Below are 17,791 nucleotides of genomic sequence, written 5' to 3'. Positions count from 1 at the left end.
TGTTCTCTTGAATTCCTCCTAAAATTACCTAATGAATAATATAATTGTTTAGAATGCGGTTAATTAGTACCTAATTCATATGTTAAGTAGTAGATAGATATATTATTGTCAAAATACAGAACAATATGCCATAGGTCACAAAAGATCTGTGGGTAACGTATAAACATTTAAACTTTTTAGAGATTCTACAAGCTATTTGAAAATTTTTTAATTTTTTGTAGATTTGTTTCACAAACTCTTGATGCCGTGCTGAAATCTGAAGGAAGGCTCGACGGACTATAGCTATATTGTAAAATGACCACGGCTACTAATCGCTGTTTTGAAAACAAAATAAAAGCTTACTGAATATTGATCCATTTTCAGGATTCAAAAATGTTCGAGAAGATCGTTAAGGTTATCGACTTGTTGAAGTGAACTCATGGCGTAGCTACCCCTACGTGGTAGACATGTAACAGATCAACAAAGTTGTTTCGATAGAATACTGACCTCTGACCTGTATACAAATCGTTAATATACTTATCGAACATTTTAGAATCCTAAAAAATGTAGCAATGTTCGGTAGATGGTGTTAAGTACGCTGTTTGTAGTAAATCATAAAATACTGTCTTGTTGCACACAAAAGAATGCACTTCTGTCGGAGTCGCTTATGACGTGCTGATGAGACCTAAGTAGGTCGAAATCGTACTCCATGTATAATAAAATTAAATTAGATTATCTCTTGAAAGACAGAATCATTATGTTATCAGAGATTTATTGACCGTGGTGACGTGACCACTTCGGGGTCTAAAAATTTGGCAAGAAGCCTTTTTTATTATTACCTACAGCATGGTTACAATCGATTTCCAAAAGAGCTAAGGGCACTTTTACCATTCTACCCGGTAATGCCCTTTTTACAAAAACTGATAGTATTAAGTAGTTAATACAGAACGCTTACATGAATGTACCAATTTTTACACAAAGATGATCTCAACGGGTAGACGCTACACGTCATCATTCCTTCAGAACTCTTGCATATTTAGTGCTCTCATTACAATTTTAACGCTCCATTCCCTGAAGACCTATATCATACTGTTCTTTATTTTGACAACTATTTTCATCTACTACTTAATTTAGGAACTCCTAATTAAACGCATCCTAAACATTTACAAGTTACGTACTCGCACAAGGATCTGAAAACAGGAAGATATGGCAGTGTTGAAACTCACAAGGATAATAAACTTATAGACCTTGGAATGAAAATAGAAAAAAGGTCGCTTAATATTAGTCAATAAAAACCAGAAAATATTCAGATTGGAAATCCGAAACACAACCAGCTTGTCATAATCCGGCAAACGCTTTCGAAGAAGATATTATTTTTAGGGAATATAATTAAAAACAATTCAAAATAATAAGTGTTTATTAAATATTGTAAATTCCACGAGTAATAGAAATTAAACAATCTTTGTTAATGTTTCCACAATAATATTGTTCTGCGTTGTAATCATTTTCAAAAATGTCCTCTGAATCAATTTAGACATTGACAAGAAGGGTGGCTGCTATCTGGACAAACAATGGTACATGTTCCCTTCAGTACACGAGATTTGACAGATTCTGTTGGCATAAAGATAATTTTTATGTAGGTATTTGTCTGAAATGCTCACCTGTCTTGATGAGAAAGTTGGGGAAGAAATTTTCTCATTTTTGTTGAAAAGAGTATCATTGTTTCTCTAAATTCTATAACATAAAATAATGAAACAACATGAAGTTGTTCTTATAACAAAACGCGATAATATATAATAAATAATGAAAAATTGCAGTTAACAGTAAATATTTATACATGGCGATATGTTGTCATTTACTCGATAAAGAAAAAACGCTAATAACATAAACTTGGAAAATATTACCCCATTTTTTTAGTTTGGATAGTGTCGTAGTTGTTAGGTTTTTACTCTTTATATCAAAATCAAAATTTGTTCTTCATCTTACCTGGACAAACTCCATGACTGATGTGTTTATAATCTGTAAAAAAATATTGAGGTTTCACTTTACTGGTCATTGCAACAAACTTTCTTAATTATATTTCCTCATTTGTTAATATGGCACAAAAATTACTGTCTAGTTGTTCTTGTAATTGTGTTACACACCTGTTCCTGCGAGGCAATTCCACTGGGCCAATTCACAGTGGCTTCCAAAAGTTCTTCTAATTCCATCGCCATTAACTCCACAAACAGGTTTATACTTCTGAGCACACATCAAACATTCTTGTCCCTTCTTTAAAGGTCCTGTTACAGAATAACTCCAGGTTTGTGCCACGAAAACGGCTCCAATAAATTAATGAAAATTAGTATTGTGCATTTTATTAGCTGCAAGAAGATAAAAAGAAATTTACTTACCCAAAAATAATACCGAAAGTATCTTCATTCTATTTCCTTATAAGAATGATTTTAAATAATAAAAAATCATAACGATTTGCCTGCCTTTTATATGCCCACTAATGTAAGATGTGGAACTAATAATAAATGTAAGGAGTGGGGATGAAAAGCAAAAATATTTTTTTTAATAAAATTAAATTAAATTATCTCTTGAAAGACAGAATCATTCTATTGTCAGAGATTTATTGGCCATGTTCATTTTTTATTTTTCTGCACCTGATTTAATCTTCCTTTAAATTTATTATGGGTATTTTTAACTCACAATGTTGAATAATGTGCCTTAGGAAATTTTTATATATTTGAATTGTTTGACTTTCTCTATTGAAATTATGATAAATATTATAACAAATTACAGCAGGTTTAAATTCTTAACTCATAATGTTGAACAATGCCTCATAAATAAAGGTATTTTATTAGAATTAGGATATGATCCACTCAAGTGTCAACAAAACCGCTTTTTTCTTCAAGATCACTCCTGCTTTTGTTATTTACTTATATTTTTAGTTCAACATTTTAGGTACATAATTTTGGATATATAGAGCAAGTAAACCTTTGTTATTTTATTGTTTAAGTATTGTCCTACTAATAAATAATAATATGAAGGATCTGTCACCATTATTTTTTGGTATGTCTATTTTTTTTCTTATTTGTACCTAACAACATTATGAGCTAAAAATACACACAATAAATTTAAAGCAAGATTATATAAGGTACAGAAAAATAAATGAACATGGCCAATAAATCTCTGATAAAGTAATGATTCTGTCTTTCAAGAGATAATCTAATTAAATTTTATTAAAAAAAATATTTTTGCTTTTTATTCCCACTCCTTACATTTATTATCAGTTCCAAATCTTACATAAAAGGCAGGTAAATCTTTGATATCCTAACTTTTATTATCAGTTCTACATCCACCATATAAAAGGCAGGTAAATCTTTGTTCTTCTATTTTTATTAAAGAACTCCCTTATAAGGAAATACTATGAAGATTCTTTCGGTATTGTTTTTGGGTAAGTCAAATTCTATTTATTTTCTTGCAGCTAATAGAAGGCACTGTAATAATTTTGATTTATTTTACTGGAGCCGTTCTCGTGGCTCAAACCTGGAGTTATTCTTTAACAGGACCTTTGAAGAGGGGCCAAAGATGTTTGTTGTGTACTGAGGAGTATGAACCTGTTTGTGGCGTTAATGGCGAAGGAATCAGAAAAACTTTTGGAAACAACTGTGAATTGGTCCAGTGGAATTGCCTCGCAGGAAAAGGTGTGTAACACAATTAAAAAAACAACTGGACAGTAATTTTTGTGCCATATTAACAAATGAGGAAATATAATTAAGAAAGTTTATTACAATGACCAGTAAACTGAAACCTAAAACTTTTTTACAGATTATAAACACATCAGTCATGGAGTTTGTCCAGGTAAGATTAAGAACAAATTCTTATTTTGATATAGAACGTAACAACCTAACAACTATGACATTATCCAAACTAAAAATGGGGTAATATTGTCCAAGTTTATGTTGTTAGCGTTCATTCTTTATCGAGTAAATAAAAACATATCGCCATCTGGAAATATTTACTGTTAACTACAGTTTTTCATTATTTATTATATATTCTTGCATTTTGGTATAAAAATAACTTAATCTTCTTTCACTATTTTATGTTATAGAATTTAGAAAAACAATTATAAACCATAGACTCATTTCAAGAAAAATAAGAAAATTTCTTTTCCAACTTTTTTATCATGAAAGGTGTGCTTTTTTGGGAAAAATACATAAAAATTATCTTTCTGCCAACAGAATCTATAAAATCTGGTTTATTGAACTCAACATGTACCATTATTTGTCCAAATGACAGTCACCCTGCTTGTGGATGTGTAAGATCATTCACAGGACATTTTCTGAAATGATTACAACGCAGAACAATATTGTGGAAACATCATTAAATAATAATTAATTTCTACTACTCGTGGAATTTACAATCTTTAATAAACATTTATTATTTTGGATTATTTTTAATTATATTCCTTAAAAATAATATCTTCTTCGAACAGCAGTTCCTAAGTTAAGTAGTAGATGAAAATGGTTGTCAAAATAAAGAACAATATGATATAGTTCTTCAGGGTACGGAGCATTAAAATTTTAATGAGAGCACTAAATATGCAAGAGTTTTGAAGGAATGACGACGTGTAGCGTCTACTATTTGAGATCATTTTTGTGAAAAAATTGGAAGATTTATGTATGCGTTCTGTGTGAGGTAACTGATATTATCAGTTTCTGTTAAAAGGGCCTTGCCGGGTAGGATGGTAAAATGTGCTCTTAGCTCTTTTGAAAATCGATTGTAATCATGCTGTAGGTAATAATAAAAAAGGCCTTTTGCCAAATTTTTAGACTTAGCAGTGGCCACGTCACCTATAACGGTCGTATTTCTAAAGATTTTTGAAAAAATAAAAAACAAGATTTAAGGTAAGGAGAATTTTTTCGAAATTTGAAATAACTAAAAATTACGAAATATGACCGTGACAGTTCATGTGACCATTACGAGGTCTAAAAATTTAGCAAAAAGCTTTTTTATTATTGCCTACAACATCGTTATAACTGATTTTCAAAAGGGCTAAAGGCGCTTTTTACCATCTTACCCTTTTACGGTCAACAAATTTGTTTATAACAAACAAATATAAACAAAAGAGGATGGCAAGTTTTTGGAAACACCAATAAATTTGCCTCAAAAAAGAGATAGCGAAGTCGCTATTAATTCTTTTTGTATCTTATCGTTACCGAGTTGCCCTATACAAACGCCGAAATTTGTCCACACTGTCCGTATATATAAAAAAATAGTACATGAGAATTTGCTTTATCTAAAGTTATAATTTATTTAAAACTGCCTTAGTTTCTTTAAATGATTACCTTTGAATCTTAATAAAACTTGTCTGAAACTCTATTCGTGCGTGAACCTACTAATTTAAAATTAAATTACTAGCTGTGTCTTGAATATCTTCTGTTTGTGCGCGTGGTATACCATAAAATACACGAGGCAAACTTGTTACGTACATGTCTGTTTTTTAACAAGTTATTTCCATTTTTGTGGCTGTCATGATTTATTATTTTTTTTTTTACTTTTACCTTCTAACGATATATGTATATTTAATAGCCTCTAGTTTGTACAAGAGTTTCGTCAAGGTTCAAATCCTGTCGGATCGTCTGTCTTGTTTTTGTATTTCCCCTTTCTTCTATTAATCCTACAATGTCATTTTTTATCCAGAGTTTCCACCTTTCGTTTTGTTTAAGATTTAGTATATCTGTAGCTGCTGACTTTAGGCACGTTTTAATGCAGTTCCATTCTGTCTCTATGTCCCTGCCATTCTTTTATCCTGCCGTCTTTAGTATTTCGTCGGTCTTTGTACCTAGCCTATCACGCGTTTCCTTACATTTTAGCTTTTCAAGTCACATCACCTAACTTCCCTCTTTTTCAAATTTTTCAATTTATGATTGGTCTATACATATAATACGTTATGATCGCTATCTATATTTGCTCCTGGATAACTCCTACGGTCCTTCACTTGATTTTTAAATCTTTGCCTAACAAGTCTGTAATCTAACTGATATCTTTCTAAATCACGTGGCATCTTCCACGTACAGCTCTTCCTATGTTTATCGCATAATTCTATCAGCCTATCTCCCCTGTCGTTTCTATTGCCTAATCTAAAAGAACCTGTTATTGTACCGTCTTTACCTTCTCCTATTACTGCGTTGAAATCTCCTACAACTATTAGGTTTTCCTGCCCTTTAACTAAACTTAACACCTCTTCTGTATCTGCATAAACCGCTTCTACGTCTTCATCCCTGTAAGATGATGTAGGCATGCAGACCTGCACTAATACCGCTTTTACCGGCTTCAAGTGTAATTTAACTATAAATAAATAACTTTCTATGCTTTGCCCTGCTTTCCCACGCATTACAATTCCTACCCCCGAATTACCTTCCATCGATCTTGTATGTACTATTCTAAAGTCTCCACTCCAGAAGTCTCCAGCTTTAGGCCAACGGACTTCTACTATATCTAATTCGAATCAATTCATCTCAAATTTTCCAATTTCCCTACTTGCCTCATTGTATTAACATTCCGCGCTCCGACTCGTGAAATATTGCATCTACTCCTATTGCATTTATTGATGACATCCCCCGAGGACATCCGAATGGGGGACTAGTTTACGTCCGGAGTGCTTTACCCCAAAGGGCGCCATCATTTAACTTCTTTAGTTGTACGTTTTACTCTGGATCATAATGTGGTGGTTTACCGTTCCCTTCCACATCGCACTATTGTGCACCAGAGTGCCATACCGATTCTCATAATATCTGCCACCTTGAGTATTGAAAGTGCTTCCCTCTTTCAGGGAGTTGTCTTAGTCTAATTTCTCTTTAAGAACCCACACATTATGATTTAACCTATGGTCCGGCTCCCTAAATCATTGAAACTCGCTAGTCGATCCACCCACTCTAGTTTGTACAAGAGTTTCTCGTTGTATAAAACAGTTATATTAAATTAAATGTTTTCGAAACAAAGTTATAGTTGAACATATATTTGAAATCATTCTAAGTGTAGTCATTACACTAACAAAACATAGCCGAAACACTTATTTTTCAAATTCTTTTGAAGAATAGGAAATTTATATTCAATTTTAGTTAAGAATTTTAAAATTTCGTGTAACCCTTTATAATTTGTTTTTTATATATTTAAATAGATAGATGTAATTTAATTTACAAATATATTCTTTGTAAAATTTTGTTAGACGTTTATTTGCTACATTTATTAATAAACATTTCTGGACTTTTTTTATATTACCAATTGAGATAAACAAATAACGTTTTACTTTATTTGATATCATCTCATTTTAAATTACATCTGATCTTTCAATTATTTGGAATCACTTCGAAGATGCAAAATTTTACTTTTAAACATATGTTGCAAACAACTAAACAACGAAAGAATTAATAATTTGTTTATTAAGTTTTGTTATAAACTGTTAGAAAATCAAATTTTAAGTAGTGAATAACATCGTATACTAATTCTTATTGTGTCCTCTGGAATTCCTCATTTAACAGTGACAAGAAGGGAATTGTCCAATTTGACAAACAATGGTGCATGTTGGATCTCCGAAACCGGATTTTACAGATTCTGTTGGCATAAAGATAATTTTTATGTAAGTATTTGTCCGAAACGTTCACCTTTCATGATGAGAAAGTTGGAGAATATATAATAAATAATGAAAAACTACAGTCAACAGTAAATATTTTTAGTTGGCAATATGTTGGCTTTGACTCGATAAAGAAAAAACGCCAATAACATAAACTTTACTACCCCATTTTTAGTTTGGATAGTGTCGTAGGTGTTAGGTTGTTGTTCTTTGTATCTAAATCAGAATTTGTTCTTAATCTTACCTGGACAAACTCCATGACTTATGTGTTCATAATCTGTAAAGAAATATTAAGGTTTCAGTTTACTGGTCATTCCATATTTATTAACATGGCACAAAATTACTGTCTAATTGCGTATTGTTTTTCTTTTATCGTGTTACACACCTTCTCCTGTGACGCAATTCCACTGGTCCAAGTCACAATTATTTCCAAAAGTTTTTCTAATTCCTTCGCTATTAACGCCACAAACAGGTTCATACTCGTCAGTACACAACAAGCATCCTTGGCGCTTCTTTAAGGGTCCTGTTAGAGAATAACTCCAGGTTTGAGCCACGAAAACGGCTCCAATGAATTAATGAAAATTAGTATTGTGCATTCTATTAGCTCCAAGAAGATAAAAAGAAATTGACTTACCCAAAAATAATGCCGAAAGAATCTTCATAGTATTTCCTTATAAGGGAGTTCTTTAATAAAAATAGAAGAACAAAGATTTACCTGCCTTTTATATGGTGGATGTAGAACTGATAATAAATGTAAGGAGTGGGAACGAAAAGAAAAAATATTTTTTTTAAATAAAATTAAATTAAATTATCTCTTGAAAGACAGAATCATTCTATTGTCAGAGATTTATTGGCCATGTTCATTTTTTATTTTTCTGCACCTGATTTAATCTTCCTTTAAATTTATTATGGGTATTTTTAACTCACAATGTTGAATAATGTGCCTTAGGAAATTTTTATATATTTGAATTGTTTGACTTTCTCTATTGAAATTATGATAAATATTATAACAAATTACAGCAGGTTTAAATTCTTAACTCATAATGTTGAACAATGCGCCATAAATAAAAGGGAAATAGGTATTTTATTAGCTTTACTGTCTGATCCAAAGTGTCAATAAAAACGCTTTTTTCCTCAAGATCGCTCCCGCTATTGTACTTACTATCATTTTAACATCTTAGGTACATAATTGTACATATATAAAGTAAATAAGTGTTGTTATTTTATTGTTTAAGTATTGTCCTACTAATAAATAATAATATGAAGGATCTGTCACCATTATTTTTTGGTATGTCTATTTTTTTTCTTATTTGTACCTAACAACATTATGAGCTAAAAATACTCATCATAAATTTAAAGCAAGATTATATAAGGTACAGAAAAATAAATGAACATGGCCAATAAATCTCTGATAAAGTAATGATTCTGTCTTTCAAGAGATAATCTAATTAAATTTTATTAAAAAAAATATTTTTGCTTTTTATTCCCACTCCTTACATTTATTATCAGTTCCAAATCTTACATAAAAGGCAGGTAAATCTTTGATATTTTATTTTAATTTAACATCTCCCTTATAAAAAAATAGTATGAAGATACTTTCGGCATTATTTTTGGGTAAGTCAATTTCATTTTATCTTCTTGCAGCTAATAAAATGCACTATAATAATTTTGATTAATTTTACTGGAGCCGTTTTCGTGGCTCAAGCCTGGAGTTATTCTGAAACAGGAACCTTTAAGATGGGCCAAGAGTGTGTGTTGTGTACTGGGGAGTATGAACCTGTTTGTGGCGTTAATAGCGAAGGAATTAGAAAAACTTTTGGAAACGATTGCGAATTGGTTCAGTGGAATTGCCTCGCAGGAGAAGGTGTGTAACACAATAAAAAAAAATACAACGTGTAATTATACAAGACGCTGTTGAAGTGAAACTTCTTCAAAGACACAAACAGACCTGGATAGGGGTTAAGGAATCGCTTTAATGGTATTATTTGTACACTACGAATTTAAAATTTACACTATACATGCCGTAGTTGCCTGTAACGAACGTTGCATTGATGCGCGCTCACGGCTCAAGCGAAACTTACTACGAACTCGACTACGTGGCCGAGTAGAGGGAGGCATCCGTTGTATGATTTCGTTACACAGCAACTCGCATGAAGCGTGCGTAAAGAAGTTTCACTTCAAAAAACAATGCGCAACTAGACAGTAATTTTTCTACCATATTAAGAAATAAGGAATGACTAGTAAACTGAAACCACAATATTCTTTTACAGATTATAAACACATCCGTCATGGATTTTGTAGAGGTAAGGATAAACAAATTCTGATTTTGATATAAAAAGTAACAACCTAACATCTATGACACTATCTAAACTGAAAATGGGGTAAAATTTTCCAAGTTTATGTTATTAGCGTTCTTTTCTTATGGAGTAGATGACAACATATCTAGAAAAATTACCGTTAACTGCAGTTTTTGATTATTTATTATATATTATCGCGTTTTGGTATAAGAACAACTTAATATTCTTTCATTATTTAATGTTATAGATAGAATATAGACAAACAATGACAAACCGTGAACACTTTTTAAGAAAACCAGAAAAAATCCTCTCCAATTGTTGTTTCATGATAGATCAGTTTTTCGCACAATAACATACTAATGATCTTTGTTCTAACAGATTATGTAAGACCTGGTTTGAAGGACCCATTATGCACAATTGTCTGTCCAAATGGGAAACAGCCGCACTGTGGATGTTCGAGGCCATAGAGAACACTTTTGGAAATAATTGCATTGTGGAACAATATTATTGTCGAAACATTTTTACAGATTATTTAATTTCCATTCTTTTATCCGCAATCTTTAATAAACACTTATTACCTTGGATTGTTTTTGTTAGTGCAGTATATTATACTACTTATAAGAAATATGTTATTCTAAAACGTGCGCCAAATGATAAGAATCTGAAAATGTTTGAGATTTCCAGTCTGCATACTTGTTCTGTTTTTGAAGTGAAACTTGTTTGGNTGTGGCTTCTTCATAGTTCTTTTACTTTAGTTTCATTTATAAAAGACAAAGAACAATATTCAATTTGTTTATGTGGCTCTCACGTGTATGCGCTAGATTCAGTTAAGAAGGTAGATAAGCCATTTTTAAATTATGTGCAAGACTGTAGTTAATAGCAAATATTTGTACAATAGAAGACGACGTAGTACGGAACAATGATGGTAATTAATAAGATCAAAATAGGGAGCTACGTCTGGTGGTTCAACAAATTGTTAACCAAGAAATTTACGTTCGTCATTGTACAATTACAAAGGTGTGGTAGGCCCAATCATAATTTTCTTTTGAAATTTCTTCTTGTAATTCGATTTGCAACTCGAAATTTTGAGTTATATCTTGAAATTTATTCATTCATTGGAGCAAAAAAATCAGCTTTTTGGTTAAAATTAGCAACAAATTACGATAAACTTTATTTTGCGGGTTTATGGTTTCTCTATGCTAAGTTTGTAAACATTGTAGTTTCTTCCCTTGATGCGTAATATTACTACTCTATTTGACAATTTTTCAGTTTTCTGTAGATTTGTTTCAAAAACTCTTGATGCTATGCTGAAACCTGGAGGAAGGCTAGACGGACATTGTAAATTGTACGGCTAGCAATGGTCGTTTTGGAAACAAAATAAAAGCCTTTTGCAGAATATTGGTCCGTTTTGTGGTTTCAAGAATGTTCGACAAGGTCCTTAAGTTTATCTACTCATGGCGTAGCTACCCTTACGTGGTTGACACGTAACAGAGCAACAAAGTTGTTTCGATAGAATACTGACCTCTGACCTGTATACAAATCCTTAATATACTTATCGAACATTTTTGAATCCCAGAAAATGTAGCAATATTCGGTAGATGGTGTTAAGTACGCTGTTTGTAGCTAATTATAAAATACTGTCTTGTTGCACACAAAAGAATGCACTTCTGTCGGAGTCGCTTATGACGTGCTGATGAGACCTAAGTAGGCCGAAATCGTACTCCATGTTTAATAAAATTAAATTAGATTATCTCTTGAAAGACAGAATCATTATGTTATCAGAGATTTATTGACCGTGGTGACGTGACCACTTCGGGGTCTAAAAATTTGGCAAGAAGCCTTTTTTATTATTACCTACAGCATGGTTACAATCGATTTCCAAAAGAGCTAAGGGCACTTTTTACCATTCTACCCGGTAATGCCCTTTTTACAAAAACTGATAGTATTAAGTAGTTAATACAGAACGCTTACATGAATGTACCAATTTTTACACAAAGATGATCTCAACGGGTAGACGCTACACGTCATCATTCCTTCAGAACTCTTGCATATTTAGTGCTCTCATTACAATTTTAACGCTCCATTCCCTGAAGACCTATATCATACTGTTCTTTATTTTGACAACTATTTTCATCTACTACTTAATTTAGGAACTCCTAATTAAACGCATCCTAAACATTTACAAGTTACGTACTCGCACAAGGATCTGAAAACAGGAAGATATGGCAGTGTTGAAACTCACAAGGATAATAAACTTATAGACCTTGGAATGAAAATAGAAAAAAGGTCGCTTAATATTAGTCAATAAAAACCAGAAAATATTCAGATTGGAAATCCGAAACACAACCAGCTTGTCATAATCCGGCAAACGCTTTCGAAGAAGATATTATTTTTAGGGAATATAATTAAAAACAATTCAAAATAATAAGTGTTTATTAAATATTGTAAATTCCACGAGTAATAGAAATTAAACAATCTTTGTTAATGTTTCCACAATAATATTGTTCTGCGTTGTAATCATTTTCAAAAATGTCCTCTGAATCAATTTAGACATTGACAAGAAGGGTGGCTGCTATCTGGACAAACAATGGTACATGTTCCCTTCAGTACACGAGATTTGACAGATTCTGTTGGCATAAAGATAATTTTTATGTAGGTATTTGTCTGAAATGCTCACCTGTCTTGATGAGAAAGTTGGGGAAGAAATTTTCTCATTTTTGTTGAAAAGAGTATCATTGTTTCTCTAAATTCTATAACATAAAATAATGAAACAACATGAAGTTGTTCTTATAACAAAACGCGATAATATATAATAAATAATGAAAAATTGCAGTTAACAGTAAATATTTATACATGGCGATATGTTGTCATTTACTCGATAAAGAAAAAACGCTAATAACATAAACTTGGAAAATATTACCCCATCTTCAGTTTGGATAGTGTCATAGTTGTTAGGTTGTTACTCTTTATGTCAGAATCAGAATTTCTTCTTAATCTTACCTGGACAAATCCCATGACTTATGTGCTTATAATCTGCAAAAAATATAGAGGATTAAGTTTACTAGTCATTCTTGTTTTTTTTTATTGTGTTACACACCATCTTCTACGAGGCAATTCCACTCGACCAATTCACAATCGTTTCCAAAAGTTTTTCTAATTCCTTCGCCATTAGCGCCACAAATAGGTTCATACTCCTCAGTACACAACAAACATCCTTGGCCCATCGTAAAGGTTCCTATTTCAGAATAACTCCAGGTTTGAGTCACGAAAACGGCTCCAATAAAATTAATCAAAATTATTATAATGCATTTTATTAGCTGCAATAAAATAAAAAGAAATTGACTTACCGAAAAATAATGCCGAAAATATCTTCATACTGTTTTCTTATAAAAGAGATCTTAAATAAAAATACAATAACAAAGATTTGCCTGCCTTTTATATGCCAATTTATGAAAGGAGTGGGAATGAAAAGCAAAAATATTTTTTTAANAGTATGAACCTGTTTGTGGCGTTAATAGCGAAGGAATTAGAAAAACTTTTGGAAACGATTGCGAATTGGTTCAGTGGAATTGCCTCGCAGGAGAAGGTGTGTAACACAATAAAAAAAAATACAACGTGTAATTATACAAGACGCTGTTGAAGTGAAACTTCTTCAAAGACACAAACAGACCTGGATAGGGGTTAAGGAATCGCTTTAATGGTATTATTTGTACACTACGAATTTAAAATTTACACTATACATGCCGTAGTTGCCTGTAACGAACGTTGCATTGATGCGCGCTCACGGCTCAAGCGAAACTTACTACGAACTCGACTACGTGGCCGAGTAGAGGGAGGCATCCGTTGTATGATTTCGTTACACAGCAACTCGCATGAAGCGTGCGTAAAGAAGTTTCACTTCAAAAAACAATGCGCAACTAGACAGTAATTTTTCTACCATATTAAGAAATAAGGAATGACTAGTAAACTGAAACCACAATATTCTTTTACAGATTATAAACACATCCGTCATGGATTTTGTAGAGGTAAGGATAAACAAATTCTGATTTTGATATAAAAAGTAACAACCTAACATCTATGACACTATCTAAACTGAAAATGGGGTAAAATTTTCCAAGTTTATGTTATTAGCGTTCTTTTCTTATGGAGTAGATGACAACATATCTAGAAAAATTACCGTTAACTGCAGTTTTTGATTATTTATTATATATTATCGCGTTTTGGTATAAGAACAACTTAATATTCTTTCATTATTTAATGTTATAGATAGAATATAGACAAACAATGACAAACCGTGAACACTTTTTAAGAAAACCAGAAAAAATCCTCTCCAATTGTTGTTTCATGATAGATCAGTTTTTCGCACAATAACATACTAATGATCTTTGTTCTAACAGATTATGTAAGACCTGGTTTGAAGGACCCATTATGCACAATTGTCTGTCCAAATGGGAAACAGCCGCACTGTGGATGTTCGAGGCCATAGAGAACACTTTTGGAAATAATTGCATTGTGGAACAATATTATTGTCGAAACATTTTTACAGATTATTTAATTTCCATTCTTTTATCCGCAATCTTTAATAAACACTTATTACCTTGGATTGTTTTTGTTAGTGCAGTATATTATACTACTTATAAGAAATATGTTATTCTAAAACGTGCGCCAAATGATAAGAATCTGAAAATGTTTGAGATTTCCAGTCTGCATACTTGTTCTGTTTTTGAAGTGAAACTTGTTTGGGCTCGATGTGAGTTAAACCTCAAGGCCATAAAACGACACGTTTTGCAACAATTCGTCTCGTGAAGCGATAGGCTATGAGAATAGAAAGGCGCGCATGTGCATATCGGTATTACAGTCAGCTATTAGTTACCGGCATCTCATATATTATTGTATAATGTATATTCTCTATACTATAGTGCTAAATTAATTTATTGGTTATATCTGTGCAGTTAATATTTATTTAAGAGTGAGTATTATTGTGTATTAATTCTGATTCCTTGTAGTTATTGATAGTTTACGGTTTCTTAAGCACCTGGAGAACTAAACGGAAGCGAAAAAAAATTGGCCAAGTAAAACGTATCAGACATATTAAATGAAGGCGTTCTCTGGGGTAAAGCACTCCGGACGTAAATTAGTCCCCCATTCGGATGTCCGGGCGGGGACTATCTCGGGGGATGTCATCAATAAGTGCAATAGGGGAGAACAGAGTACTCTACGGAAGTCAATAAGAAATAGGCGAGATAGGTTAGTAGGACACCTTCTCAGGCATAAAGGTCTAGTGAGAGACATGTTAGAGACAAGCGGAAGTTAAGAGGGGTAGAGGTAGAGATACTGGCAAATAGTTCACGATATGGGAAATGCTCAGGATAGGAATGAGTGGAGGTTCGTGTCCAAACAGTCTTAGGACCTTATGATGATGATGAATTACATAAAAATGTATTAAAGTCCTTTGGTGGACTAAAGATAATATATGTTGGAAAAAATAAATCCTGGAAAATTCTCTTTTTCACCAATCATTACTTATTCGTTATAAAGCTATAGAGATCGCCAAAGAAGTTTCATTTCTTTCATGTGTACTGAGTTGCACGTGTTTCTTTTTTGTAGACTTCTATTTGCGGGGTCTATAAGTTTATTGTCCTCCTGCCTTATTATTTATTCTTGTCTTGTTCTCTTGAATTCCTCCTAAAATTACCTAATGAATAATATAATTGTTTAGAATGCGGTTAATTAGTACCTAATTCATATGTTAAGTAGTAGATAGATATATTATTGTCAAAATACAGAACAATATGCCATAGGTCACAAAAGATCTGTGGGTAACGTATAAACATTTAAACTTTTTAGAGATTCTACAAGCTATTTGAAAATTTTTTAATTTTTTGTAGATTTGTTTCACAAACTCTTGATGCCGTGCTGAAATCTGAAGGAAGGCTCGACGGACTATAGCTATATTGTAAAATGACCACGGCTACTAATCGCTGTTTTGAAAACAAAATAAAAGCTTACTGAATATTGATCCATTTTCAGGATTCAAAAATGTTCGAGAAGATCGTTAAGGTTATCGACTTGTTGAAGTGAACTCATGGCGTAGCTACCCCTACGTGGTAGACATGTAACAGATCAACAAAGTTGTTTCGATAGAATACTGACCTCTGACCTGTATACAAATCGTTAATATACTTATCGAACATTTTAGAATCCTAAAAAATGTAGCAATGTTCGGTAGATGGTGTTAAGTACGCTGTTTGTAGTAAATCATAAAATACTGTCTTGTTGCACACAAAAGAATGCACTTCTGTCGGAGTCGCTTATGACGTGCTGATGAGACCTAAGTAGGTCGAAATCGTACTCCATGTATAATAAAATTAAATTAGATTATCTCTTGAAAGACAGAATCATTATGTTATGAGAGATTTATGGGCCATGTTCATTATTTATTTTTCTGTAACTGATATAATCTTGCTTTAAATTTATTATGGGTAATAGTTTTAACTCATAATGTTGTTAGGTACAAATAACAAAGAAAAATGGACACACCCAAAAATAGTATTAGTAGCACATAACTTAAACAATTAAATAACAATGGTTTGCTTGCTTTACACAGGCAAAATTGTGTACCTAAGCTGTTGAACTGATAATAACTACAATAGCAGGAGTAATCTTGAAGAAAGAAGTGTTTTTGTTGACACTCGAGTGGATCATACCGTAATGCTGATAAAATACCCATTCGTCCTTTATTTATGGCACATTGTAAAGTCAAACAATTCAAATATATAAAAATTTCCTAAGACACATTGTTCAACATTATGAGTTAAAGGTGGACTAAAGATAATATATGTTGGAAAAAATAAATCCTGGAAAATTCTCTTTTTCACCAATCATTACTTATTCGTTATAAAGCTATAGAGATCGCCAAAGAAGTTTCATTTCTTTCATGTGTACTGAGTTGCACGTGTTTCTTTTTTGTAGACTTCTATTTGCGGGGTCTATAAGTTTATTGTCCTCCTGCCTTATTATTTATTCTTGTCTTGTTCTCTTGAATTCCTCCTAAAATTACCTAATGAATAATATAATTGTTTAGAATGCGGTTAATTAGTACCTAATTCATATGTTAAGTAGTAGATAGATATATTATTGTCAAAATACAGAACAATATGCCATAGGTCACAAAAGATCTGTGGGTAACGTATAAACATTTAAACTTTTTAGAGATTCTACAAGCTATTTGAAAATTTTTTAATTTTTTGTAGATTTGTTTCACAAACTCTTGATGCCGTGCTGAAATCTGAAGGAAGGCTCGACGGACTATAGCTATATTGTAAAATGACCACGGCTACTAATCGCTGTTTTGAAAACAAAATAAAAGCTTACTGAATATTGATCCATTTTCAGGATTCAAAAATGTTCGAGAAGATCGTTAAGGTTATCGACTTGTTGAAGTGAACTCATGGCGTAGCTACCCCTACGTGGTAGACATGTAACAGATCAACAAAGTTGTTTCGATAGAATACTGACCTCTGACCTGTATACAAATCGTTAATATACTTATCGAACATTTTAGAATCCTAAAAAATGTAGCAATGTTCGGTAGATGGTGTTAAGTACGCTGTTTGTAGTAAATCATAAAATACTGTCTTGTTGCACACAAAAGAATGCACTTCTGTCGGAGTCGCTTATGACGTGCTGATGAGACCTAAGTAGGTCGAAATCGTACTCCATGTATAATAAAATTAAATTAGATTATCTCTTGAAAGACAGAATCATTATGTTATCAGAGATTTATTGACCGTGGTGACGTGACCACTTCGGGGTCTAAAAATTTGGCAAGAAGCCTTTTTTATTATTACCTACAGCATGGTTACAATCGATTTCCAAAAGAGCTAAGGGC

At 32.3% G+C, this 17,791-nt stretch overlaps 5 protein-coding genes and 2 long non-coding RNA genes across 8 annotated transcripts; 3 read left to right on the top strand and 4 right to left on the bottom strand.

Moving 5' to 3' along the window:
- Positions 1-1,378: 1,378 nt before the first annotated feature.
- LOC112905508 lies at positions 1,379-2,480 on the bottom strand. The gene is made up of 4 exons (XM_025978081.1): positions 2,373-2,480; positions 2,124-2,300; positions 1,966-1,998; positions 1,379-1,590 (listed from the first exon to the last, which is right to left on the bottom strand). The coding sequence occupies exons 1-4, from the start codon at positions 2,398-2,400 to the stop codon at positions 1,505-1,507; spliced, it is 324 nt and encodes a 107-aa protein (XP_025833866.1). The 5' UTR covers positions 2,401-2,480; the 3' UTR covers positions 1,379-1,504.
- Positions 2,481-3,310: 830 nt separating this feature from the next.
- On the top strand, positions 3,311-4,415 carry LOC108739174 (turripeptide Gli9.1-like). Its single transcript, XM_018472942.2, has 4 exons — positions 3,311-3,421; positions 3,495-3,671; positions 3,796-3,828; positions 4,209-4,415. The coding sequence occupies exons 1-4, from the start codon at positions 3,394-3,396 to the stop codon at positions 4,316-4,318; spliced, it is 348 nt and encodes a 115-aa protein (XP_018328444.1). The 5' UTR covers positions 3,311-3,393; the 3' UTR covers positions 4,319-4,415.
- A 2,979-nt stretch (positions 4,416-7,394) lies between these two features.
- Positions 7,395-8,348, bottom strand: LOC108739177. Its single transcript, XM_025978083.1, has 4 exons — positions 8,238-8,348; positions 7,989-8,165; positions 7,848-7,880; positions 7,395-7,584 (listed from the first exon to the last, which is right to left on the bottom strand). The coding sequence occupies exons 1-4, from the start codon at positions 8,263-8,265 to the stop codon at positions 7,505-7,507; spliced, it is 318 nt and encodes a 105-aa protein (XP_025833868.1). The 5' UTR covers positions 8,266-8,348; the 3' UTR covers positions 7,395-7,504.
- A 777-nt stretch (positions 8,349-9,125) lies between these two features.
- On the top strand, positions 9,126-10,482 carry LOC108739176 (vasotab-like). 2 transcript variants are annotated; one of them, XM_018472949.1, is made up of 4 exons: positions 9,126-9,217; positions 9,291-9,467; positions 9,874-9,906; positions 10,279-10,482. In XM_018472949.1, exons 1-4 carry the CDS (start codon positions 9,190-9,192, stop codon positions 10,365-10,367), a joined length of 327 nt encoding a protein of 108 aa, XP_018328451.1. In that variant the 5' UTR covers positions 9,126-9,189; the 3' UTR covers positions 10,368-10,482. The 2 variants fall into 2 exon arrangements, with proteins under 2 accessions (XP_018328451.1, XP_018328450.1); XM_018472948.1 differs by having other exon boundaries at positions 9,141-9,217; positions 9,288-9,467.
- Positions 9,290-13,483, bottom strand: LOC112905510. The gene is made up of 2 exons (XR_003231845.1): positions 13,400-13,483; positions 9,290-9,380 (listed from the first exon to the last, which is right to left on the bottom strand). It is a non-coding gene; the product is annotated as an uncharacterized LOC112905510 (long non-coding RNA).
- LOC112905507 (vasotab-like) lies at positions 12,316-13,342 on the bottom strand. The gene is made up of 4 exons (XM_025978080.1): positions 13,248-13,342; positions 12,998-13,177; positions 12,901-12,933; positions 12,316-12,527 (listed from the first exon to the last, which is right to left on the bottom strand). The coding sequence occupies exons 1-4, from the start codon at positions 13,273-13,275 to the stop codon at positions 12,442-12,444; spliced, it is 327 nt and encodes a 108-aa protein (XP_025833865.1). The 5' UTR covers positions 13,276-13,342; the 3' UTR covers positions 12,316-12,441.
- Positions 13,398-14,501, top strand: LOC112905509. The gene is made up of 3 exons (XR_003231844.1): positions 13,398-13,486; positions 13,893-13,925; positions 14,298-14,501. It is a non-coding gene; the product is annotated as an uncharacterized LOC112905509 (long non-coding RNA).
- Positions 14,502-17,791: the final 3,290 nt, after the last annotated feature.

The sequence above is a fragment of the Agrilus planipennis genome, unplaced genomic scaffold (assembly GCF_000699045.2).
Source record: "Agrilus planipennis isolate EAB-ADULT unplaced genomic scaffold, Apla_2.0 scaffold220, whole genome shotgun sequence".
Lineage (NCBI taxonomy): Eukaryota > Metazoa > Arthropoda > Insecta > Coleoptera > Buprestidae > Agrilus > Agrilus planipennis.
Note: the sequence above shows the minus strand (reverse complement) of the source record. Positions and strands in the feature narration are given on the sequence as shown.